The sequence below is a fragment of the Oncorhynchus keta genome, chromosome 24 (assembly GCF_023373465.1).
Source record: "Oncorhynchus keta strain PuntledgeMale-10-30-2019 chromosome 24, Oket_V2, whole genome shotgun sequence".
Taxonomy (NCBI): Eukaryota; Metazoa; Chordata; class Actinopteri; order Salmoniformes; family Salmonidae; genus Oncorhynchus; species Oncorhynchus keta.
In genome coordinates, this window is record NC_068444.1 from 21796063 (window position 1) to 21823593 (window position 27531).

General features: G+C 42.8%; 2 protein-coding genes across 3 annotated transcripts in view; both read left to right on the forward strand.

The window, feature by feature from the left end:
* Positions 1–3990, forward strand: part of golga4 (golgin A4) — a 29555-nt gene extending 25565 nt beyond the window's left edge. For both annotated transcript variants that reach the window (XM_052477966.1, XM_035801074.2), the window contains 3 exons: positions 74–171; positions 1915–2001; positions 2537–3990. In XM_052477966.1, coding sequence (XP_052333926.1) covers positions 74–171; positions 1915–2001; positions 2537–2551 — 200 coding nt within the window. In that variant the 3' untranslated portion in view covers positions 2552–3990. The remainder of the gene's footprint in view (positions 1–73; positions 172–1914; positions 2002–2536) is intronic.
* Positions 3991–4927: 937 nt separating this feature from the next.
* itga9 (integrin, alpha 9) overlaps positions 4928–27531 on the forward strand; it is a 153348-nt gene continuing 130744 nt past the window's right edge. The window contains exons 1-4 of the mRNA XM_052477968.1: positions 4928–5391; positions 6580–6707; positions 15871–15977; positions 26666–26789. Of these exons, the coding sequence (XP_052333928.1) occupies positions 5204–5391; positions 6580–6707; positions 15871–15977; positions 26666–26789 (547 nt within the window). The 5' untranslated portion in view covers positions 4928–5203. The remainder of the gene's footprint in view (positions 5392–6579; positions 6708–15870; positions 15978–26665; positions 26790–27531) is intronic.

The following is a 27531-nucleotide window of genomic DNA, read 5'->3' on the forward strand; positions in this document are numbered from 1 at the left end:
TTTGTCCATACATTTTAAAGATTTAGTGACTTTAATTTTGTGATGAATTAATTTGACCCTTTGTGTGTTCTAGATCCTGGCCATTACCGTGCTGAGTCCTTCTCGGAACCCACAGAGTTTGAGTACCTGAGGAAGGTGCTGTTTGAGTATATGATGGGGCGGGAAACTAAGGTATTTTATCAATAATCAATTTGCATCTTTAGCATTAAAGTAACATTTTCTGATGAGGGAAGATTGACAGTGCACATAATCCTGCATCATTCAAGTTTCTTAAAATATAACCATCGGTATCACACTTCCCTTTTATTCAGCCCAGGATAGATTGCCATTTGTTTAGTTGCTTTCTCTCAATGAAAATGTGAGAGGAGGTCAAAAATATGGAAGGAGGAGAGACCGTAGAGAGAAAGCCAATAAACTTCTCCATTCCCACACAGCCATCACCCAGTTAGACTCGCACAAAAGTAATTTTGTGTTTGTGTCTGTTTAGCATAGGTGCTAATTAATGATGCTGTATGGGAATTAACAGTGCTAGTTGACACGGTCCTAAAAACAGCGGGTATCGCACGCACACACATAAAGTTAGCAGGGTTCCCCCCTAGGTCCTCAGTAAACAGTTAAACTTGATGATGTCATAGCCATATCATTATGGCCTCCCTGGGAGTGGAAGGATGTCCCCCCCAACAGACATACTATTCACATGACTCACACTGACATTTTAAAGACTTACTGGACTTGTTTAGCTCCTCTACAACAAGAAGAGATCTTTCGGTTGGTTGTTACCCTGGTTTCCTCAAACAGTAGCACCTTTTCTGATTAGGGCCAGAATTTTATAAGCTAGCTAACACATGCTGCTAACGCTGGCAGATAGACTTTTTTTGGTCTCAATGAGCCAGACTGATTTGATTGGGTCATTGATGGTGGTGTTGAGAGCAGGTGGCCACAGAGCCTTATGGGCTGCAGTGTGTGATCTTATGTGGTGAATGGCTGGAAATGGGTTCACTTAACCTCAATTGTTTATCTGATGGAAGATGGTAGTGATGAGGGCAGGGTGTCACAGAGTAGAGACTGCATGTTGGATTACTATGGGGTGAAGTGGGTGACTGAGCTAGGTGATTGGCTGGACAGGGGATCACTAAGCCTCCATGATGGATCTGAGCTTGGTATATGGCTGGACAGGGGTTAACTGTGCCTACATATTGGATATGCATCAACTGAATAGGGATCTGAGCTTGGTATATGGCTGGACAGGGGTTAACTGTGCCTACATATTGGATATGCATCAACTGAATAGGGATCTGAGCTTGGTATATGGCTGGACAGGGGTTAACTGTGCCTACATATTGGATATGCATCAACTGAATAGGGATCTGAGCTAGGTTATTGGCTGGACAGGGGATCACTAAGCCTCCATGATCGATCTGAGCTGGGTGATTGGCTGGACAGGGGATCACTAAGCCTCCATGATGGATCTGAGCTTGGTATATGGCTGGACAGGGGTTAACTGTGCCTACATATTGGATATGCATCAACTGAATAGGGATCTGAGCTTGGTGAATGGCTGGACAGAGGTTGACTGATCATCCATGTTGGGTCTGGGCTGGGTGAATGTCTGTACAGATGGGCAGTTTTAGTACTAGGTTTACTGCAATGATCCCAACCCGGCGGCCAAGAATTGAGAGACTGAAAAACATTGACCCATGCCATTGAGAGCATTGACTCTAACAACTCAGTTGTGAACTGTCATCAGTTTCCCAACACATATCACAAACATCCCCAGCCACCAAGTTAAAGTTCATGTTTAAGGAATTTTCAATGAAAAGAAATGGGTAGAAAAAACAGTTTTTATTTGAATGTATGCTACTTTTCTTTTTAGATGGTTAAGTCATTTCTGTATTTTTCTCTTCCCTCCCACAGACGATGGCTAAAGTCATAACCTCCATGCTCAAGTTCCCACAAGACCAAGCTCAGCAGGTTCTGGAGAAAGAGGATACAAAAGCAATTGTAAGCATCTGTTCTTCCTTGTCGTAAAGCCACTAATGATGAGCCATATGCAACCACACAGATACGCACACGCGCACACACACACACCCAGTCCGTGCTATGTCAGCAATCGCTTACAGACGTTGCCTTGGCCTATAGGTATAGTATGTTGATAATATCCTACTCATCCAGATATATTGCATCTTAAACAACTAGACCCACTTACCCGTGACTACAGTATCGGTTACAGCAATGGAAACACATGGCGGGATGTGAAGGGGGAAGACATGTCTAGCCTCTTGTCTGTTACAGTATTAAGGCATATTGGTAAGCAGAGTACAAGCATACAGAATTTGGCTTTAGTATCAAATCACATTTATTTGTCAGATGATCCAAATACAACTGGTGTAGACCTTACTGTGAAATGCTTAGTCATAAGTGTGTTTTAGGTCAGATCAGAGTAGATGGTATTTGTGCTTCTATTCTCTTGTTACCAGTCAAAGTAGTACTGTGCAGTTAAAGTAATCATATATCTCTCTTCTCCCTATTGTTTCAGCCTTGGCTACGATGAGGGTCAGGTATTAGAATGATGCTGGTACTTTAAGGATGGAGGGTGGACTAAACTGCTGCTGAAGGACTAGAATGAAGACTACTGTACCTCTGTGGACTAGCTCTAGCCCTTCTACTGTCCTGTCGGACTTCTTTTGCTTCTGACTGTGTGTGTTTGTGCGCTGTGTAGATATGTGTATGAGCTGCATAGCTAATCTTATGAGGGAACTATAAAATATGCCAACTAAAGATAGTATCTAATTCTTCCAGTCTACTTTCACATGATGAAATTAGGGTTTTTAATTTATGAATTATACAATATTTGTTTGTTTTTTAGTCCAAAATTAATTATCTTTCTTACTTAGATTTTCTTTGGATGGATGGCTTGTGCAATAAGTTTGTTTTGGTCATTGGGTTGGTTGATTTTTTTTTAGTTGATTCTTTGGTTGTGTTTTCTGACAAATGAACTGTCCAGTTTTTCCAGATTTCTATTAAATATGACCTATAATTAATGACAATATGAGTGAAATACTTTTCCTTTGAGAACGTAGTATTTAAATGCCAGAAACTAGATTCCCTACACACTAGTCTTGACGAGAAGGAAAAAAACTGTCAGGGGAGGTTCTCTTCTGCACTGCTCAGCCAATCCATTAAATGTGGAGGAGGAGTTAAGATGGAGTTGCAACACAGGCTCTTTCCATTTCCTCTGAAAACCAGAACATCAGGTTGTTGGGGACTACCCAACAACAGAATAGTGTGGGCGTATACCGGTCATTAAAAATATGAACGTGAGTAGACCGCTGATTGGCCAGCTCAGCCAATGAGGCAGGATGACATCGTTCTCTATGAGGAAATGGTAAGCGTTTTTTAAATGTCTGTTTGAGATACAAGTTTGAGGTGGGTTTTTTGAAGTGTTATTTCTTCAATTTATGCTTTGCCCACAAATATGAGTATAAGACTAGTCAACAACATTATTTGGGTATGAGTTAACAGAATATGAACTTTTGGGAGATTTTAACTGGACAGTTACTTTAAATTGTGTTTTTCAGTTGATCCATGGTTGTATTTGAGTCGATCTTTGGTTGTTTATAAGTTGATTTTTGGTTGTTTCTGCTCTACGTATCAATTCCCCCTTGTGACTGTGTGATGGATCATAGAAATAAAATATCTATGTTCTATTTCTATCGGTTCTTAATATGAATCTGCATTGTATTTCTATGGATGAGATGACCATTTAACTGTACCTTCCATTACACTCTACCACTTAGACACACTGGCTTCTAGGACCATGTGTGTTTGTTTCCCACAGCTTTTCTACTTTATATTTTGTGGAGACTGACCAAAAAAATTACTCAAAACATATTGTAAAGAAAAAAGTGAATCTGTACTATTGGGAACAATGTGACTGTTGGCTATATTAATACATTTTGAGACGAGCTAATACAACTTTATTTACACTGATTTTCTGTCTTCCTCTGTGCTCATTTTTCACTTTGCTGAAATGTGGATCTTTTTCAATATTGTATAAACAGTATGTACATGTTAGCCTATTCTGACCTTTATATTCTTGTATGACCAGATATATTTCAGAAAAAGATACTGTATTTCACTAAGATATTTTCTTAATTTCCTGAACAACCTTTTGAAGAGTCCGGTGGTAAGGTACGCTTATTTGAATTTTCAGTAAGAGATGTCAGTCAGAGGTATTTTGTTGAGGTATTTCAGTCCTTTTTTCCCCACAATTTCTGTTACACAATCTGTATCACAAGATAAGATGACAAATAAGAAGTGATCACCTGCTTGTGTTCTAACTGTAGAGAGTGATCAGAATAACAACCACTCTAACCAAAACAGGACATGTCACCGTTCTATTAACCTGTAAGTATAGAACTGTTTGGCAAGCTGATAGAGGACATCTCTTTCATACTGTTGAATAACAAATGCTTCACTTTAGGAAATAAATAACATCTGTATTATAAACTGCCAGGATTTAAAGTTGCCTTTATACAGTACTACTCTGTGATTACTTTGGTTTGCCAGATGGCAGTAATCTTTTGTAACATACATTTAATTGAATTTATGGAACCAGGTCCTTGTTAAGTGAACCAAAAATTACAGTCCACTCAGTATTTTATGTCTGATATTTTAATTTGCTGGCAAGCCACTTATTTTGTTAAGCAAGGAAGTATTTCCAAAATATATGAACAAGTGATGAAGACTGCATGATCCACAAACATCAGCCAATATACAAATGGATTGGTCTACAACAGGTAGTTTGTCTTTTGCCCTTGGTTTGTTCACATACCGAACGGCAGGGGGCAGCATCGTTCATAAACGTAAGCGCGAAGCGGTTTTTGGTGAAATCTGATGCTCGGGCCCCGAACCCATTTGCGTTTCACCATGACCGCACTTATCATCGCAGCGAGCAACTACGAGCTGCAGACTCCAGTTCCTCAGATTCACAGTATGGAGAGCAGCTGATCAGACCGTTACTTTTCACCGGACCATTCTTTTTATTCTCGAGCACCTACCCCTGTCATTTTTCCATGTTCGAAGTGCTAGACTTCAGAAACTAGTTGAACTGTTAGTTTTTGTAACTTTTTCTGTTGTAGCACTGAAACCTTGACGAGCTTTGTTTTTAGATACTTTTTCCATAGTGTTGTTCCTCTCAAGGATGCGCAAAAGGATGGCCCATTTTCTGAATCAGAAGAGGAGCCTTTTGAATGTGCTCTACGTGTATTTGTCTGTTTCTGTAGTTCACTCCTACAACATTGACTTAGAACATCCTATTGTGTTCCGTGGACCTGACTCGAGTTTCTTTGGATATTCTGTTCTGGAGCACTATCATGACAATACGCGCTGGTAAGTCTCATAGGCTACATGTTTACTCATGGTAGCTTATAACGCCTAGTATCTATCTTATAGTGAATGTTATTGCAATGGGGACTGTTCATGCACTTATGTATCCGCCCTTGGACATTAATGGCACAGTATTTGGGCCATTCAGATTTGTGCGCGTTACGTAGCCTACATGCAGTTGTTGAAAGAATAGCCTACATGCAGTTGTTGAAAGAATAGCCTACATGCAGTTGTTTAAAAATAATAGCCTAATGATGTGAGCAATAGCCTCTAAAATCACTAACTAAATAATATTTTCCAAAACAAATACACGTACTCAATTGATAGTGTGTGGGTGAAGTTTACTACTTTACTGCTTAAACTCATTTATCTTGTTTCGAAAAACAGTCCATTTGTATGATGGTGACATATAATCTTATCATTATTATGTCAACAGTTTGATTGATGTGCAGTATTTAAGAATGTGCATGTCATTTGGTTTCTTTAAAAAAAAAATTCTGTAGTAGCCAAGCTGGCCTGTCCCAGATTCCAGCATGTAGCCAAAGCTTATGGGATCATGTCCCCATAGCTGTGAACTCCCACCATTGTCTTCATTGTCATGAGTCCATGAATCAGGGTGCTGATGCCATGACTGACCCATATACCCAGGGGTGGAATTGTAATAAAAGTCACTCGGGAACTCCAGAGAACTCCAGAAATTTCACTTTGAGAACTCCAGTTCCACATGTTCTCCCCCAGTTCCACCCCTGAATATAGGCAACCATACTTGTCTTAAACATGGGGGGAATTACTCTGTTGTAGAGTGGGCCTTATGAAGATCATTATGTGACTTTACTCTGACAGCCCACTGGGCACAGACGTCAATTCAACGTCTATTCCATGTTGGTTTAACGTCATTTGATTTAAATGACTTGGAAACAACATTGATTCAACCAGTGTGTGCCCAGTGGGAGGATGTGTGTTATTGACACTGTATCCTTCATGCTTGGTGACAACCACCATTTGACTCTTCATGCAAGGTGTTCTTGTTCTCCCATTGTTTCTGTATGCAAGGTGCAGATAGGGCCCCCCAAGGCCAACTCTTCCTACTACAGCAGTCCTCCTTCTTGAAGTTGTTCTTGTTCTTGGCCGCTGTGACAGGATCTGTTGCGTTTGCACCGTTTACAAACGATGTTTTGTTTCTGTCTACAGGGTGCTGGTAGGGGCCCCCAAGGCCAACTCTTCCCACAGCAGCTCTGTTCACACCCCTGGAGCCGTGTTCAAGTGCCGTGTCCACAGCAACCCAGAGAGACGCTGCACTGAGATGGACTTAGGCAGAGGTCAGTACTGAACCACAGACCATGCAGTCACCAGGGACCACAAGTAGAGCCATCTGGATAACCACAAACTATACTGACCTTTAGGACCAGAGTCTTCTGTTCAGTATAACCTCCAGGACTCAAGGCTGGAGGCTTCTATGTATAGATGGCGCTCCTCAGAGCTCGGAGCCACTGGCCGTTTGTAGGACTGTTTGATAAATCACACATTTTCTATGCGTATGAACATTCTAAATTCTGTTCGTATGTAGTATATTAGAATAGTTTTCTATGCAATATTGACAAACTAGGCCTCTGCTTCACAACCTTCTACAGAGAACTACTTACAGGACATAGACAGGACAACTGACCATTGACAGGACAACTGACCATAGACAGACAGGACAACTGACCATAGACATACAGGACAACTGACCATAGACAGACAGGACAACTGACCATAGACAGACAGGACAACTGACCATAGACAGCCAGAGCAACTGACCGCAGACCAGACAGGACAACAGACCATAGACAGACAGACAGGACAACAGACAGACAGGACAACAGACCATGGACAAACAGGACAACAGACCATGGACAGACAGACAGGACAGAAGACCATGGACAGACAGGACAATAGACCATGGACAAACAGGACAACAGACCATGGACAGACAGGACAACAGACCATGGACAGACAGGACAACAGACCATAGACTGACAGACAGGACAACAGACCATAGACTGACAGACAGGACAACAGACCATGGACAGACAGGACAACAGACCATGGACAGACAGGACAACAGACCATGGACAAACAGGACAATAGACCATGGACAAACAGGACAACAGACCATGGACAGACAGGACAATAGACCATAGACAGACAGGACAATAGACCATGGACAAACAGGACAACAGACCATGGACAGACAGACAGGACAGAAGACCATGGACAGACAGGACAATAGACCATGGACAAACAGGACAACAGACCATGGACAGACAGGACAACAGACCATGGACAGACAGGACAACAGACCATGGACAGACAGGACAACAGACCATGGACAGACAGGACAATAGACCATGGACAAACAGGACAATAGACCATGGACAGACAGGACAATAGACCATGGACAAACAGGACAATAGACCATGGACAGACAGGACAATAGACCATGGACAGACAGACAGGACAGCAGACCATGGACAGACAGACAGGACAGCAGACCATGGACAGACAGGACAATAGACCATGGACAAACAGGACAACAGACCATGGACAGACAGACAGAACAGCAGACCATGGACAGACAGGACAACAGACCATGGACAAACAGGACAACAGACCATGGACAGACAGACAGGACAGCAGACCATGGACAGACAGGACAATAGACCATGGACAAACAGGACAACAGACCATGGACAGACAGGACAATAGACCATGGACAAACAGGACTACAGACCATGGACAGACAGACAGGACAGCAGACCATGGACAGACAGGACAATAGACCATGGACAAACAGGACAACAGACCATGGACAGACAGACAGGACAGCAGACCATGGACAGACAGGACAACAGACCATGGACAAACAGGACAACAGACCATGGACAGACAGACCATGGACAGACAGACAGGACAGCAGACCATGGACAGACAGGACAGCAGACCATGGACAGACAGGACAACAGACCATGGACAAACAGGACAACAGACCATGGACAGACAGACAGGACAGCAGACCATGGACAGACAGGACAGCAGACCATGGACAGACAGGACAATAGACCATGGACAGACAGGACAATAGACCATGGACAAACAGGACAACAGACCATGGACAAACAGGACAATAGACCATGGACAGACAGGACAATAGACCATGGACAAACGGGACAATAGACCATGGACAGACAGGACAACAGACCATGGACAAACAGGACAATAGACCATGGACAAACAGGACAACAGACCATGGACAGACAGACAGGACAGAAGACCATGGACAGACAGGACAGAAGACCATGGACAGACAGGACAATAGACCATGGACAAACAGGACAATAGACCATTGACAAACAGGACAATAGACCATGGACAAACAGGACAACAGACCATGGACAGACAGGACAATAGACCATGGACAAACAGGACAATAGACCATGGACAGACAGGACAATAGACCGTGGACAAACAGGACAGCAGACCATGGACAGACAGGACAATAGACCATGGACAAACAGGACAACAGACCATGGACAGACAGGACAACAGACCATGGACAGACAGGACAACAGACCATGGACAGACAGGACAATAGACCATGGACAAACAGGACAACAGACCATGGACAAACAGGACAACAGACCATGGACAGACAGGACAATATACCATGGACAAACAGGACAACAGACCATGGACAGACAGGACAATAGACCATGGACAAACAGGACAACAGACCATGGACAGACAGACAGGACAACAGACCATGGACAGACAGGACAATAGACCATGGACAGACAGGACAATAGACCATGGACAGACAGGACAATAGACCATGGACAGACAGGACAATAGACCATGGACAGACAGGACAATAGACCATGGACAGACAGGACAATAGACCATGGACAGACAGGACAACAGACCATGGACAGACAGGACAACAGACCATGGACAGACAGGACAACAGACCATGGACAGACAGGACAATAGACCATGGACAAACATGACAACAGACCATGGACAAACAGGACAACAGACCATGGACAAACAGGACAACAGACCATGGACAAACAGGACAACAGACCATGGACAAACAGGACAACAGACCATGGACAGACAGGACAACAGACCATGGACAGACAGGACAACAGACCATGGACAGACAGGACAATAGACCATGGACAAACAGGACAATAGACCATGGACAAACAGGACAACAGACCATGGACAGACAGGACAATAGACCATGGACAGACAGGACAATAGACCATGGACAGACAGGACAATAGACCATGGACAAACAGGACAACAGACCATGGACAGACAGGACAATAGACCATGGACAGACAGGACAACAGACCATGGACAAACAGGACAACAGACCATGGACAGACAGACAGGACAGCAGACCATGGACAAACAGGACAGCAGACCATGGACAAACAGGACAATAGACCATTGACAGACGGTACAATAGACCGACCTACAGACAGACAGGACAGCAGACCATGGACAGACAGGACAGCAGACCATGGACAAACAGGACAATAGACCATGGACAAACAGGACAATAGACCATGGACAGACAGGACAACAGACCATGGACAGACAGGACAACATACCATGGACAGACAGGACAATAGACCATGGACAGACAGGACAATAGACCATGGACAGACAGGACAATAGACCATGGACAAACAGGACAACAGACCATGGACAGACAGACAGGACAGCAGACCATGGACAAACAGGACAGCAGACCATGGACAAACAGGACAATAGACCATGGACAAACAGGACAATAGACCATGGACAGACAGGACAATAGACCATGGACAGACAGACAGGACAGCAGACCATGGACAGACAGGACAGCAGACCATGGACAAACAGGACAATAGACCATGGACAAACAGGACAATAGACCATGGACAGACAGGACAACAGACCATGGACAGACAGGACAATAGACCATGGACAAACAGGACAACAGACCATGGACAAACAGGACAACAGACCATGGACAAACAGGACAACAGACCATGGACAGACAGGACAACAGACCATGGACAGACAGGACAACAGACCATGGACAGACAGGACAATAGACCATGGACAAACAGGACAACAGACCATGGACAGACAGACAGGACAGCAGACCATGGACAGACAGGACAGCAGACCATGGACAGACAGGACAATAGACCATGGACAGACAGGACAATAGACCATGGACAGACAGGACAATAGACCATGGACAAACAGGACAATAGACCATGGACAGACAGGACAATAGACCATGGACAGACAGGACAATAGACCATGGACAAACAGGACAACAGACCATGGACAGACAGGACAATAGACCATGGACAAACAGGACAACAGACCATGGACAAACAGGACAATAGACCATGGACAGACAGGACAATAGACCATGGACAGACAGGACAATATACCATGGACAGACAGACAGGACAGCAGACCATGGACAAACAGGACAATAGACCATGGACAGACAGGACAACAGACCATGGACAGACAGACAGGACAGCAGACCATGGACAAACAGGACAATAGACCATGGACAGACAGGACAACAGACCATGGACAGACAGGACAATAGACCATGGACAAACAGGACAACAGACCATGAACAAACAGGACAACAGTCCATGGACAGACAGGACAACAGACCATGGACAGACAGGACAATAGACCATGGACAAACAGGACAACAGACCATGGACAGACAGGACAATAGACCATGGACAGACAGGACAATAGACCATGGACAGACAGGACAATAGACCATGGACAGACAGGACAATAGACCATGGACAGACAGGACAATAGACCATGGACAGACAGGACAATAGACCATGGACAGACAGGACAATAGACCATGGACAGACAGGACAATAGACCATGGACAGACAGGACAACAGACCATGGACAGACAGGACAATAGACCATGGACAGACAGGACAACAGACCATGGACAGACAGGACAATAGACCATGGACAGACAAACAGGACAACAGACCATGGACAGACAGGACAATAGACCATGGACAGACAAACAGGACAACAGACTATGGACAGACGGGACAATAGACCATGGACAAACAGGACAACAGACCATGGACAGACAGGACAGCAGACCATGGACAAACAGGACAACAGACCATGGACAGACAGGACAATAGACCATGGACAGACAAACAGGACAACAGACCATGGACAGACAGGACAGCAGACCATGGACAGACAGGACAATAGACCATGGACAGACAGGACAATAGACCATGGACAGACAGGACAATAGACCATGGACAAACAGGACAACAGACCATGGACAGACAGGACAGCAGACCATGGACAAACAGGACAACAGACCATGGACAGACAGGACAACAGACCATGGACAGACAGGACAATAGACCATGGACAGACAGGACAATAGACCATGGACAGACAAACAGGACAACAGACCATGGACAGACAAACAGGACAACAGACCATGGACAGACAGGACAATAGACCATGGACAGACAGGACAACAGACCATGGACAGACAGGACAGCAGATCATGGACAAACAGGACAACAGACCATGGACAGACAGGACAACAGACCATGGACAGACAGGACAGCAGACCATAGACAGACAGGACAACAGACCATGGACAGACAGGACAATAGACCATGGACAGACAAACAGGACAGCAGACCATGGACAGACAGGACAATAGACCATGGACAGACAGGACAATAGACCATGGACAGACAGGACAATAGACCATGGACAGACAGGACAATAGACCATGGACAGACAGGACAATAGACCATGGACAGACAGGACAATAGACCATGGACAAACAGGACAATAGACCATGGACAGACAGGACAATAGACCATGGACAGACAGGACAATAGACCATGGACAGACAGGACAATAGACCATGGACAGACAGGACAATAGACCATGGACAGACAGGACAATAGACCATGGACAAACAGGACAACAGACCATGGACAGACAGGACAGCAGACCATGGACAAACAGGACAACAGACCATGGACAGACAGGACAACAGACCATGGACAAACAGGACAATAGACCATGGACAAACAGGACAACAGACCATGGACAGACAGGACAATAGACCATGGACAAACAGGACAACAGACCATGGACAGACAGGACAATAGACCATGGACAAACAGGACAACAGACCATGGACAGACAGACAGGACAGCAGACCATGGACAGACAGGACAATAGACCATGGACAGACAGGACAATAGACCATGGACAGACAGGACAATAGACCATGGACAGACAGGACAATAGACCATGGACAGACAGGACAATAGACCATGGACAAACAGGACAATAGACCATGGACAGACAGGACAATAGACCATGGACAGACAGGACAACAGACCATGGACAGACAGGACAACAGACCATGGACAGACAGGACAGCAGACCATGGACAGACAGGACAATAGACCATGGACAGACAGGACAATAGACCATGGACAGACAGGACAATAGACCATGGACAGACAGGACAATAGACCATGGACAGACAGGACAATAGACCATGGACAAACAGGACAATAGACCATGGACAGACAGGACAATAGACCATGGACAGACAGGACAATAGACCATGGACAGACAGGACAATAGACCATGGACAGACAGGACAATAGACCATGGACAGACAGGACAATAGACCATGGACAAACAGGACAACAGACCATGGACAGACAGGACAGCAGACCATGGACAAACAGGACAACAGACCATGGACAGACAGGACAACAGACCATGGACAAACAGGACAATAGACCATGGACAAACAGGACAACAGACCATGGACAGACAGGACAATAGACCATGGACAAACAGGACAACAGACCATGGACAGACAGGACAATAGACCATGGACAAACAGGACAACAGACCATGGACAGACAGACAGGACAGCAGACCATGGACAGACAGGACAATAGACCATGGACAGACAGGACAATAGACCATGGACAGACAGGACAATAGACCATGGACAGACAGGACAATAGACCATGGACAGACAGGACAATAGACCATGGACAAACAGGACAATAGACCATGGACAGACAGGACAATAGACCATGGACAGACAGGACAATAGACCATGGACAGACAGGACAATAGACCATGGACAGACAGGACAATAGACCATGGACAGACAGGACAATAGACCATGGACAGACAGGACAATAGACCATGGACAGACAGGACAACAGACCATGGACAGACAAACAGGACAACAGACAATACTAACCACAAAGTATGTTACATAGGCAGCTACTGCGTTTAACACTAGTCAACTGTTCCTTTTACTTATAAATAATAAAGACATACAGAAAGAGAGAAAAATCTCGGGTTGCTAGAAGTCCAGAAATATTTTGATAGGTATGATTAATGTTTTAGCTAATATTTTCCAAGTGGTTGTGCCAGAAAGTTTACTGCAATTGCTATTCTTATGGTCAAGAGAGAGAGAAGGTTTATGGGTTTAATAGAAATCCTCACTTACTCCTCCATGTCACCAACAAGATGTACATTATTAAACGAAGCGTCAGGCCAGACATGGGGTTCTGTTGCAGTGTTCACTCTCTCCCTCTGTCTCTGGTCTCATTCTTTGTCTCTCTGGTCTCTCTCTCTCTTTCTCTCTCTCTCTGTCTGTCTCACGCACTGTCTCACTCACTCTCTCTCTCTGTCTTTCTCACGCTCTCTGTCTCACCCTCTCTGTCTCTCTGATCTCTCCCTGTCTCTCTCTCTCTCCCTTTCTCTCTCACACACAACACACGACACACACACACATACAGAGCGAAAGCTACCATGAATTACGCCAGACAGAGGGAGTTCAGCCCTAGGGTGCCTCAGAGAAAATATTAGTGATGAACTCCGGAAATAGCGTCAATTATAACTTTTCTTATTTGCACTGACTGCTCCAGTAAATCTGTGTGTGAATCACAAATGGCACCCTGTTTCCTATAGCCTAGTGCACTACATAGGGCACAGGGTGCAATTGGGGACAAAGCCGGTGATCTGAGACGGAGGGCAGAGGAACTGAACCGTTTAAGGGCACCCATGCTGCTGAGAGAGAGAGAAAGAGAGAGAGGCTTCTTTTTTTTCTAAAGTGACGTTAGATTCAGACTCTGTAAATGCAGTGCCTTGATTGCACAATTCTTCTTGTGGGTGTCTATGACTGCTAATTCACCTAACATATGCTAATTGATTTTATTTGCCCAGTTAAGTGCATTCTTGTTAAAGTGAATAACTGTGTTCCTTTCTTACTGCTGTTTACTCGTTGCAGTCATGTTTTAATGGGACTAATGTTTTTATGTCTTGGGCAGTGTCCCAAATGAGACCCAAGGTCTTGGTGAAATGTAGTGCACTACGTAGCCAATAGGGGTGCCATTTCGCAGGAGACACAGTCTTACTCCTTTCTCAGACATTCCTTAGGGCTTTTTGATCTTCATTAAGATTTAAGAATTGTTTAAAGTTGCAGAGACAGAGAGCAAATGGACATAGAGGCCTAGAAGCCAGTCATAATATAGCCCAGCACCATCAAAAGACATGTATGCTTTTCTAAACCACTTTTATCTGTTAGCAAACATGAAATAACTGGGCAGCTCCTTTGGCCTAGAGTTCTGCTACACACTCTGTAATGATTAAAAAGGGTAGGATGACCAAACAGCGATTCTGTCCTAAATGGCACCCTATACCCTACATAGTGCATTACTTTTAACCAGAGCTCTATGGGCCCTGGTCAAAAGTAATGCACTATATAGGGAATAGGGTGCCATTTAGGATGAAGGAAGCGTTTCAATCCTCTCCTCCCTCCTCCTAGGTCACTGTGCTCTCCATCTATCAGAGAGACAAACACACACACCACATTCTGGGCTGTAGTCTGGGATTTAGGCCATATCTGTTGACCCAAGAGTTGTTTGTTTGGTGTCAACACCGATAAAAAAAGGCTGTCTGGTATTCAGATCATTACATGGTACATTTTCCTGCAGTCTCAAAATGTAAGACTGTTCAATAGTGAACCAGGGTTGAACCCAGGATGTATGGATGCCATAAGACTGTGTTAGCTTGATGAGCTAAAGCCAAGGCATTATCTCAGGGCAGCTAACACAAATCCTCAGACCTCAAACAAGGTCACTCATCATTGGCTCACCGAACCACGTCCACTACATCTACAAAAAAACTAAAATATAAAAGATCAACTTTAAAGCTAGTTTGTTAGAACTGTATTAGAAACTTGTCTCTAGGCTCACCTTTCATCTGTTGACTCCCAGAGGATGGGGGAAAACATCCACTTTAAATATTACAGTCATTATTAACAAACTGCTATCTTCTGTCTGTCTCCTGCAGGGAACAAGCCCAGGGAGTCTTGTGGGAAGACGTGCCAGGGAGACAGGGATGATGAGTGGATGGGGGTCAGCCTCGCCCGGCAGGACAAATCCAATGGAAAAATACTGGTGAGTTCAACGTTCACAGTACGACCCTGATCATCTGTTTTAATCTGTTTCATCTGTGTCTTCTAAAGTGTGCACTTGCACACTCTCTGTCATGGATTTGAAAGCATTGGATTGATGTACGCAGTTACTTCAGCAATTGTTTAACACAATCCATGTATGCTTGCAAAAGCTGCCGGGTTTAAACCATCATCATTGTTACAAATGTCCTTCCATGAACCACATAGTCAAACCCCAGCTTTTCCTAACATCAAAGCGCTCCTTAAAAGGCAAATGTATTTTTTACTCCATCCTTTGGTTTTCAAGTAGAGGCACATGCTTTTGGCAATACGGCATGATGGTTTTCAATTGGATAAGTAGACACAACTTAATTCCAAATAATACACTTATACGACACAGCAACTATGAAAGTACACATTACGTTTTTTGTTTATTTGTGAGTTTGTGTGTGTTTATGGATGTGTGCGCACATGCCTGTGTGTGGCTGTGCATGTGTGTGTCTGTCTTTCTGTGTGTCCGTGAGATGTGCATGTAAAATGCATGTTTTCTTTCATTCTTTTTATTTCACCTTTATTTAACCAGGTAGGCCAGTTTAGAACACGTTCTCATTTACAACTGCAACCTGGCCAAGATAAAGCAAAGCAGTGCAACAAAAACAACAACACAGAGTTACACATAAACAAACGTACAGTCAATAACACAATAGTCAAATCTGTATACAGTGTGCGCAAATAAAGTAAGGAGGTAAGGCAATAAATAAGCAAATAGTGGCAAAGTAATTACAATTTATCAATTTACACTGGAGTGATATATGTGCAGATGAGAATGTGCAAGTAGAAATACTCGTTCTAGTCATAGGCAGCAGAGAACTGGAAGGAAAGGCAGCCAAAGAAGGACTTGGCTTTGGGGATGACCAGTGAAATATACCTGCTGGAGCGTGTGCTATGGGGGGTTGTTGCTATGGTGACCAGTGAGCTGAGTTGAGGCGGAGCTTTACCTAGCAAAAACGTATTGATGACCTGGGGCCAGTGGGTTTGGCAACGAATATGTAGCGAAATGGCTATTGTACGAGATAGCTGTGAACCATGCATGCCGCTATCATTCTGTTAGCAGTTGACGTTAAAAACACCTATTTAATTTTAAAGCAATCAATAAACCAATTATATGCAGTAGTAATCTCTGACGTGCTAGCAAGGCTGTGGGTCTTTACTCCAGGGTCTCTTTTTGTATATTTACTCCCAGATCAGAGGGCAGCTGGCTGGGTTTGTTTAGGCTGCAGTCCCTGGCCCTTCCACGGTGGTGGTCTCCCAACCTTAGTTTCATTAAGTGTTAACTCCTGCACCCTGCAGTGGGCGATGAAAGGACCAATCCCCTCTCTCTTTGGCCCTGAAGCCCGTCCCTCGCCCTGTGGGACATTCCATGGCCTTGAGACTGGCTGGACGCTTTGGAGGGTTGTCAGTAGTGGGTCGAAGGACACTTGTAACGGCTATAAACCCATGTAGAGAAATAGACAGAGTAGAAGGACACTCATAGCCTCTGTTGGCCTCGTGTTGAGACAGTCTGTAAACACCTCTGGCAGGTGGCAATGTGTTGACACACTTGTTGATAGGCTTCCCCCATCAGGGGAGTTGGAGGAATCTTGAGAATTTGTGTTCTGTTGCTATGGTCTTTCTCCATCTCAATGCTTCCATTATCTGATCATTGCGGAGGGATTATATTTGCATGATGTTCAAACCAGTTCCAATGGTTATTATGCATGAATAATAACAGATACAGAGAATTCGGAGGGATATGTCTTGGGTAATGTATTGTAGTTGTTTGTAGGTGATGGCTGTTTTCCTTATCCGTTGAGAAAACACTTCATTATTAACTTGGCCCAAACCCTATCCAGATGTTGCAAATATCAACAGAGTTGAAGTTAATCATTGGTTAATCATTTTAGCATCTGTAGACCATTTGTAAAAGGACTCATTAAATAAAGTGATACCAAAATGTTAGTTAGGGCCAGGCACCACAGGCTGAAATTACATTTTTGCATCTACCTATATTTTTGAAATGTGTTAATATTTTGTCCCATTAATATTAATATTTTCGAAAAGTAAACATACAAATGTCAAAAACTTGATGAACATTTCTATTTTGTTTTGTTTATCATACTACCGTCATCAACATTTATATTTTGTTTTGTTTATCATACTACCGTCATCAACATTTATATTTTGTTTTGTTTATCATACTACCGTCATCAACATTTATATTTTGTTTTGTTTATCATACTACCGTCATCAACATTTATATTTTGTTTTGTTTATCATGCTACCGTCATCAACATTTATATTTTGTTTTGTTTATCATACTACCGTCATCAACATTTATATTTTGTTTTGTTTATCATGCTACCGTCATCAACATTTATATTTTGTTTTGTTTATCATACTACCGTCATCAACATTTATATTTTGTTTTGTTTATCATACTACCGTCATCAACATTTATATTTTGTTTTGTTTATCATACTACCGTCATCAACATTTATATTTTGTTTTGTTTATCATACTACCGTCATCAACATTTATATTTTGTTTTGTTTATCATGCTACCGTCATCAACATTTCTATGAATTTTAAGCATTACATTAAATGACATGTCATTTAAAAGGATATTTTATACTGGACTATAATTAGTAACTTACTTAGAAGGGATGGTGATTGGGTCTAAATATGCATTTGTTATAGTCTAAATTCAGTGCACTTGTTTTCAACTGTCATTTCTTAAATGTCAGATTCTTCCAACATGCCAACACATTTTTCTCAGCTTCAGAAGCATCTGCATTCACCAAATGTTGTGTGGTTTTCCTTAGATATATTCTCCAGACTTGCCCAGAGGGAGTTATTGATATGTTGTAAATGTTTTATTGTAGATAACATTTTTGGGGGAAAAATGCGCCAAAAAAGCTTTTAGTATTTTCCAGATAGAATGATAGAAAAAGTATTTATCCACAATCTGCTCTGGATAAGTCTTGGAGTGTCTTAACATAATGAAACTTCATCCAGTGTCCAGAAAAATTGATTTCTGTGATATGCAAATATGCACATATTAATGACACATCACTGCATTTGCATATTTTAATTAAACTTAAACATTTAATTTAAAAAATAAAATTATAATCAAATATATTTGACATTAAACTGGTAAAAGTTGGTTGTGATATGATTAATGAGAAAACAAATACCCTATGAGGGTGTGGTGCCTGGCCTTAACTCCAGCAGGTTTGGTGATTTTACAGCAAGTCAAGTGGCAAATTGTCCAAGTAGTTGTTTTAAACTCCCCAGCAGGTTTGGTGATAACAGAAAGATAGTGAAGTTTTAGAGCCATGTATCCATGGGCCCCTGTAGAGGTCTGCTGAGTAGAAGTAAACTACTATCCATTCTGAGGGGAGCAGGCTGCTGATATTTGTTTTTATCTCATCTGAATGGACTCAGGTTTCTCTGCATGAGGAGAGGACCGGCTGCTTGGCAGATGTCGCTCTGTGCTGTACGTATCAAGCGTCTCAGAGTAGGAGTGCTGATCTAGGATCAGTTTTGTCTTTTAATATCACAATGAATAAGATTACATTGACGGTACTTGATCCTAAATCAACACTCCGACTCTGAGACACTTGATACATCCAGACTATGAACTACATTTATTTCAGCCATGTGTTGCTGAAGGATTAAAGTTTAACCAATCAGCTGTGTTTAACTGAACGTCTAAACCAATCAGCTCTCAGTCTGGACAGCAAAATGTGTGATAATAGAACACCTCCATAATTGGTCTCTGATTCTGGCAGAGAAACACAACATTAATATTCTGGTTTTACTAGTTTATTACTTGTTTATAATATACTGGTTCTTTGGAGTCAGGCATACTGCTTCTGTTGTAGTACTGAATATGATTTAGTAGCAAGCTTGTTGGAGAACCAGTAGTACTGCTAGTGCTGTCGGCCAGACTGCTCTGAAACACATGAGTGTTTCCCAACACAGCCATACTTCTGCCAGACAGTCATCTGATGCTCTCTCTCTCTCTGTGCCCACAATCTGCTGCACAACTCTTCTACCCGCTTCAATAGGCTGTGTAACATTGTGGACTGGAATTCTCCTCCAGTATGACAGAGGAAAGGGCTGAAGTGTGTGTGTGTGTATGTGTGTGTGTGTGTGTGTGTGTGTGTGTGTGTGTGTGTGTGTGTGTGTGTGTGTGTGTGTGTGTGTGTGTGTGTGTGTGTGTGTGTGTGTGTGTGTGTGTGTGTGTGAGAGTGTGTGTGTGTGTGGAAAAGCGTAAAGATACCTTCATAGAAAATGACAACTTAAGTATTTAAGTATCAAAAGTAAATGTAATTGCTAAAATATGCTTAAGTATTAAGAGTAATAGTATGAATAATTTCAAATTCCTTATATTAAGCAAACCGGCACCATTTTCTTGTTTTTTAAATGTACGCATATCCAGAGGCACACCCCATTCCCTAGATAGATAGTGCACTACTTTTGACCAGCAATACCTTGATCAAAGTAGTGCACTATCTAGGGAACAGGTTGTCCTTTGGAATTAGTCTAAATTCGGACCACATTTCTGTGGCACCATTTGTGAAAAGAAGCTTGGAGGCTGCTGCCATAGTTTCCTATTAAAACCCCCTAAGGTCGATGCCCCCCCCGCTGAAACCGAATTTTAATTATACAAAAATCACCCTAAAAATCTGTCAGTTTAAGCTTGAGATATCTGTTTTGCATTTGATGAAATCTCAATCCACCGCATCCGCCTATGTCGCACTTCCGCATCTGTGGTGACAGAGCAAGAGCAGTGTTTGTCAGACCATGAGACATCTGTGGTGAAAGGTGACAGAGCTAGAGCTGTGTTTGTCAGACAATGAGACACCTGTGGTGAAAGGTGACAGAGCTAGAGCGGTGTTTGTCAGACCATGAGACATCTGTGGTGAAAGGTGACAGAGCTAGAGCGGTGTTTGTCAGACCATGAGACATCTGTGGTGAAAGGTGACAGAGCTAGAGCGGTGTTTGTCAGACCATGAGACATCTGTGGTGAAAGGTGACAGAGATAGAGCGGTGTTTGTCAGACCATGACACATCTTTGGTGAAAGGTGACAGAGCTAGAGCGGTGTTTGTCAGACCATGAGACATCTGTGGTGAAAGGTGACAGAGCTAGAGCGGTGTTTGTCAGACCATGAGACATCTGTGGTGAAAGGTGACAGAGCAAGAGCGGTGTTTGTTAGACCATGAGACATCTGTGGTGAAAGGTGACAGAGCTACAGCGGTGTTTGTCAGACCATGAGACATCTGTGGTGAAAGGTGACAGAGCTAGAGCGGTGTTTGTCAGACCACGAGACATCTGTGGTGAAAGGTGACAGAGCTAGAGCGGTGTTTGTCAGACCAGGAGACATCCCGAATATCGGTCTTCTCACAAAATCGTCTGTAGCGTCCAAACAGTTTGGCCTACAAACTAATATGACCCCTCTGTGGAAAGGTGACTCTCACGAACACATACATGTTGCTATAGGATGCCCACAGGCCTCACAAGACAAGGACCGCCACAGGAAAGGAAGACGCAGAGTTACCTCTGCTGCAGAGGATAAGTTCATTACAGTTACCAGCCTCAGAAATGGACAATTACCTGCACCTCAGATTGCACTTCACAGAGTTCAAGTAACAAACACATCTCAACATCAACTGTTCAGAGGAGACTGCGTGAATCAGGCCTTCATGGTCGAATTGCTGGAAAGAAACCACTACTAAAGGACACAAATAAGAAGAAGAGACTTGCTTAGACAAAGAAACATGAGCAATGGACATTAGACCGGTGGAAATCTGTGCTTTGGTCTGATGAGTCCAAATTAGAGATTTTTGGTTCCAAATGCTATGTCTTTGTGAGACGCAGAGTGAATGGATGATCTCTGCATGTGTGGTTCCCACTGTGAAGCATGGAGGAGGAGGTGTGATGGTGCTTTGCTGGTGACACTGTCATTGATTTATTTAGAATTCAAGGCACACTTAACCAGCATGGCTACCACAGCATTCTGCAGCAATACGCCATCCCATCTGGTTTGCGCTTAGTGGCACTATCATTTATTTTTCTACAAGACAATGACCCAAAACACACCTCCATGCTGTGTAAGGGCTATTTGACCAAGGAGCGGGATGGAGTAATGCATCAGATGACCTGGCCTCCACAATCACCCGACCTCAAACCAATTGATACGGTTTGGGATGCGTTGGACCAAGAGTGAAGGAAAATCAGCCAACAAGTGCTCAGCAATGTGGGAACTCCTTCAATACTGTTGGAAAAGCAATCCTCATGAAGCTGGTTGAGAGAAAGCTAAGAGTGTGCAAAGCTGTTATCAAGGCAAAGGGTGGCTACTTTGAAGAATCTCAAATATAAAATGTTTTTGATTTGTTTAAAACTTTTTTGGTTACTACATGATTCCATATGTGTTATTTCAAATGTTTTGATATCTTCACTATTATTCTACAATCTAGAAAATAGAATTACATTTTTTTTTGGAATGAGTTGGTGTGTTCAAACTTTTGACTGGTGGTGTATATATATATATAAATAAGGGGTTAAATGCAAGTAAAAAATAAAATATGTTTCCTGATCTTTCTCATATTTCTCAGATACAAGACACACTTCAGGACAAACAAACAAAAACATTTTTGGGGTGGGGTCAATCTGTTGTGCCATGTAGTGAATCTGTTATTCAGTGTGTGTGTTTGGGCTAATAACCTTAAGGCCAAATAAATAACATTTTCAGCAAAAACATTTTTGATACACCAAGGGGTCTTATTATACATATAGCTCATTATACAATGGGTGGGTCTAATCCTGAACGCTGATTGGTTAAAACCGCATTCCACCTGGTGTCTATTCCACAAACTACCACCGGCTAAATCTATGACGTTAAAATGCCTATTTACTCTGTTCTGTCTGCGCAATCCACTGTTATACTATCCCACCAAAGCAATTTATAAACTTGATCTCCACCATAAAAAAAAAACATCTAAAAAGTATCTAGACATTATCTCACATTTATTTTATACTAACATGTATTTTTCAACAGCGAACATTTGTATAAACCCTGCTGTCTGTCTGTGACATTAACAAAATGTCTCATCTCGACTCCAAAAGTGCTGAGTCAGGATGAGACAGATGTGCAGCTTTTCTCAGCCAGTCGAAATCATGAATCAGCATAATGTGTATGTGTATATACGAAGAAATATCAATAGAAAACAGGTAAAGCAAAACGAAGTGGCACATTTTCCTTGTTTTACCATCCTTGTGAGGACTTCCGGGCCCCACAAGGATAGTACAACCAAACGTTACACTCACAAAGAGATGGAGATAGTTCTGGAATGTTTATCCAAAATACAAGATGCTAAGCGATTATTTTGAGGAACACTTTCAACACGCAATATTAATGAAGAAAACAACTCCATGGGACTGGAAGAAATTAAATGCTTTACTCCATATTCAGACTCCCCCTAACATGACATAAATAACACAAAAGTTTTGAAAATGAACTTGAATTCACTTCTTTAAAAAAAATGTTATTGTGATTTACAGTGCTCTATTTCTATCTGTGAGTTGGTGTATTTGGAACTAGCCATGGGAGAGTTTTTCAATGCCGGCATTACCGCTGAAATCATTTATCTTTGAAGTATTTTAATACAATATAATATGTGTAGCTACTTTTTAAGTAAATGCCTGCAGTCAACCTTTGCAATACGTTAGGAGATAAAGAAGATCGCGTTCTTCATTTCACCTGTCACATCATTTTTCATTATGAAGCTTACTGGTAGACCCCCGTCACGTGGAGTTTGTTTACAACGAGAGACCGGAGTCTTGTGAGTCACTCACTGTTGTGCAGCACGCGCCATGTGATCTAGTTAAAGTAAGGAATTCACGACTACATTTTGCCAGCTAGATATCTTATAACTATTAAGTTAATTGTCTAAATGTACTATCTAGCTAAGTGGAGAACACTGTAGCTCAGTTGGTAGAGCATGGTGCTTACGATGTCAAAGATCGTGGGTTTGATTCCCAGGACCACCCATACTTAAAATATATTCCTACATGACTGTAAATCGCTTTTGGAAAAAACGTATGCTAAATGGCATATGTAGAACTGGTTCGGGGATTTTCACACTACTCAACTGAGCCTAACTGAGCTGGCCAGGTTACTAGAGATGTGCATTTTTCTCTTTCAAGACGATTCAATGGGTATCTGGATACATCCGCTCCGATACAGGAACTATACATTTTAGTTTGAAACTATTCTGGGTATGTTCTGGGTATAACCATGTAAATCACATTGGTTGTAACTCAACAAATAAAGCCTAATATTGCGCAAGCCAGTTTACAAACATTTGAACGCTGAAGGTGACCTGCAGATAGAAGTGCCAGATCAGGAATAGGCGATCTCGTTGGTCAGCGCGCGAATCTGCGCACGGCGCGCAGTTTGACGAGGCTAATGGTTTTGCCTGGGGTTGTTCGTCATTCAAAAGGCCTTGTAATCAACGACTTTCAACATAATTACATGCTTAGTTAGACACTGAAGAAGAGGATGCAGTTGTCATAAAAGATGAGCGGTATTTTCAGAAGGTAGAAAGAATGTCATTTGAGCAAAACATTTTAGTGAACCTGCAATTGGAATTGATTTCTGACGGATGCATGCTACTTTTGGGGTCCTGTTGACCAACGCACAGGGACAGATCCATATCTGTGAATAGTTACATCCCTAGTGCTTATGCATCATTGCTGAAACCATGCTGAAAAGAACATGTGAAAATAAGAAATACTCCTGTGGCTGTGAAGTTTGGCTCGGGCCAGCACAATATTGGGAAATGTGTTGGACGAGCGCAGTGTGTTACTACAGTATGAATATGTTATGAGAAATGATAGGAATTCAGAGGTTATTATTAACATCTTATGATCAGTAAACTTATGACCCACTACATATACAATTGCTTTTTTGGAGGCAGGGGATGTTTAAACGAGGCTGCCTGGATCTTTAATTTAAAGACCCTTGCACCCTTCGGTCTCAATGTAGACTTTGATCTAAATCCATTCTTGTGATTGTGTTTTTGCTCTCCATTGTAAATCATGTTTGTAGCCAAATTATATCTATGATTGTATGTAATGTTCTTTTTATATCTGTAAATTGATCAATGAAATCAAGCCACAGTAGGCCATGATTACAGACACAAATCACATTTATTCATAAAGCCATATCAGCTGATATCTCAAAGTGCTGTACAGAAACCCAGCCTAACCCCTCAAACAGCAAGCAATACAGGTGTAGAAGCACGGTGGCTAGGAAAAAAGGCCAGAACCTAGGAAAAAACCTAGAGAGGAACCAGGCTATGCGGGGTGGCCAGTCCTCTTCTGGCTGTGCCGGGTGGAGATTATAACAGAACATGGCCAAGATGTTCAAATGTTCATAGATGACCAGCAGGGTCAAATAATAATAATCACAGTGGTTGTCGAGGGTGCAACAAGTCAGCACCTCAGGAGTAAATGTCAGTTGGCTTTTCATAACCGATCATTCAGAGTATCTCTACCGCTCCTGCTGTCTCTAGAGAGTTGAAAACAGCAGGTCTGGGACAGTTAGCAAGTCCGGTGAACAGGTCAGGGTTCCTTAGCCGCAGGCAGAACAGTTGAAACTGTAGCAGCAGCACGGCCAGGCACCTGTATATCTTTTCAAACTATATAAATTAGTAACCCGCAGTGTTTGCCATTATACCGTGATGAAGACAGCTTGGCTGTCCAAATGTTGGTTAAACTATTGCATCTGAGCTCTTAGAGTGTGCAGCTCTCCTTTTCTTTTTCAAGATGTTCTTTAGCTGACCTGAACCACGCTGGACTGAGCTGGCCTGGTTACACATCCACCATAGTTGCTGGAACGGTACTGGACAGAAAATAAGTGTCAGCACAGTTTGGTTCAATAGTGTGAAAGGAGGCCTGGGAAGCAACTAAAATGTTAATATGAAGATGTTATGAGTTAGGTCTAACTAGGAGTTAGGATCTCGTCCCACCGCATATAAAATGTCTGTTTTGGAAGCAGGGATTGTTCCTAAGCTGATGTTCAGATATTCACACCACAGACCAATGAGACCAGGGCCGTTATGGTCACAGTTGGCTTTGCTTTCATCCCCCTTCTTCTCTCAGAACAGTTAATTTGGCAGCCACTATCAGTGGCTGAATCCCAAATGGCACCCTAATTCCCTATATAGTGCATTATTTTTGACCAGGACCCATAGGGCTGCTATTCGGGACGCAGACACACTGTCTCCAGCTCACATAATACAGAGTCGGTCTTGCCTTCTGCTTTGTGGATATCGAGTTACATAAGAACTATTAGGTTAAGGAATCAGGATGGTAGATTGAAGAATACACCTATTATGTCAAGTGTTTGGGAATGCACATTATTGGTTAATGTGTGTGGGGGTGGTTGTGTGTGTGTGCATTTGCTTCTGTCTGTCATTTCTGTCTGTCCATCTGTCTGTCTCTCCGCCCTTTCTGTCTGTCCATTCTCTCAGAGGAGGCCAGCAGATCCAGTCATACTTGAGTGAGATGCCATGTCTCTCTGTCTGTCAGTGTCTGTCTTTCTGTTATGACTATGCCTCACTTCCTTCATGTGTTTGATGCAGGCCTGTGCCCACCGTTGGAAGAACGTCTACTATGACTCTGAGCTCATCCTTCCCCATGGTTACTGTTCCATTATCCCTCCTGCGCTACAGGGCCGGACCCAAGCCCTCATCCCCTGCTATGAAGGTACAGAAGTACACACACACACACACACACACACACACACACACACACACACACACACACACACACACACACACACACACACACACACACACACACACACACACACACACACACACACACACACACACACACACACACACACACACACACACACACCAACTGTACAGGACAGGACCAACGCCCTAATCCCTTGGTAAGAAGGTACAGTAATGTGATACAGTAATAATATTTTTGGATTACTGTACCCCTAATTAGATTTTTCTCTGCCTGAAGTACCCCCTCGTGAACGATTGATCGTCTATTTTCTTATGAGTCTTCCAACGTAACCCCTGCTTATAGGCCAGTTACTCTTATAAGTAATAGCACACCATGCTGAGAAACACTGCTTCACATCCACTTCATGATGGATTAGATCAAATAAAGTAGAATCATTTCCTTCCTGGTAAACTATGCATACACAGATGCCTTCATTCTGAAGACGAACAGACAGACAGTAAGGTCATGGTTACTGCATGAAAATTTCAATGGAATTCTTTTATCAGCCAAATTGACTCACACTGTACACAACTTAGACACAGACAGAGACTTTACCAAAGTTTACTGAGTTTATAAGTAGGATGAGGGGAGAGGGCTTGTGTGTGTGTTTAAGCTGTGTATACCCTCGGCCTCGGGTTAGACAGTGCAGGTAGTTTATCATGGCACACGTTCTCTCCGGCTCTCACAATGAGTTATAGATTTACTG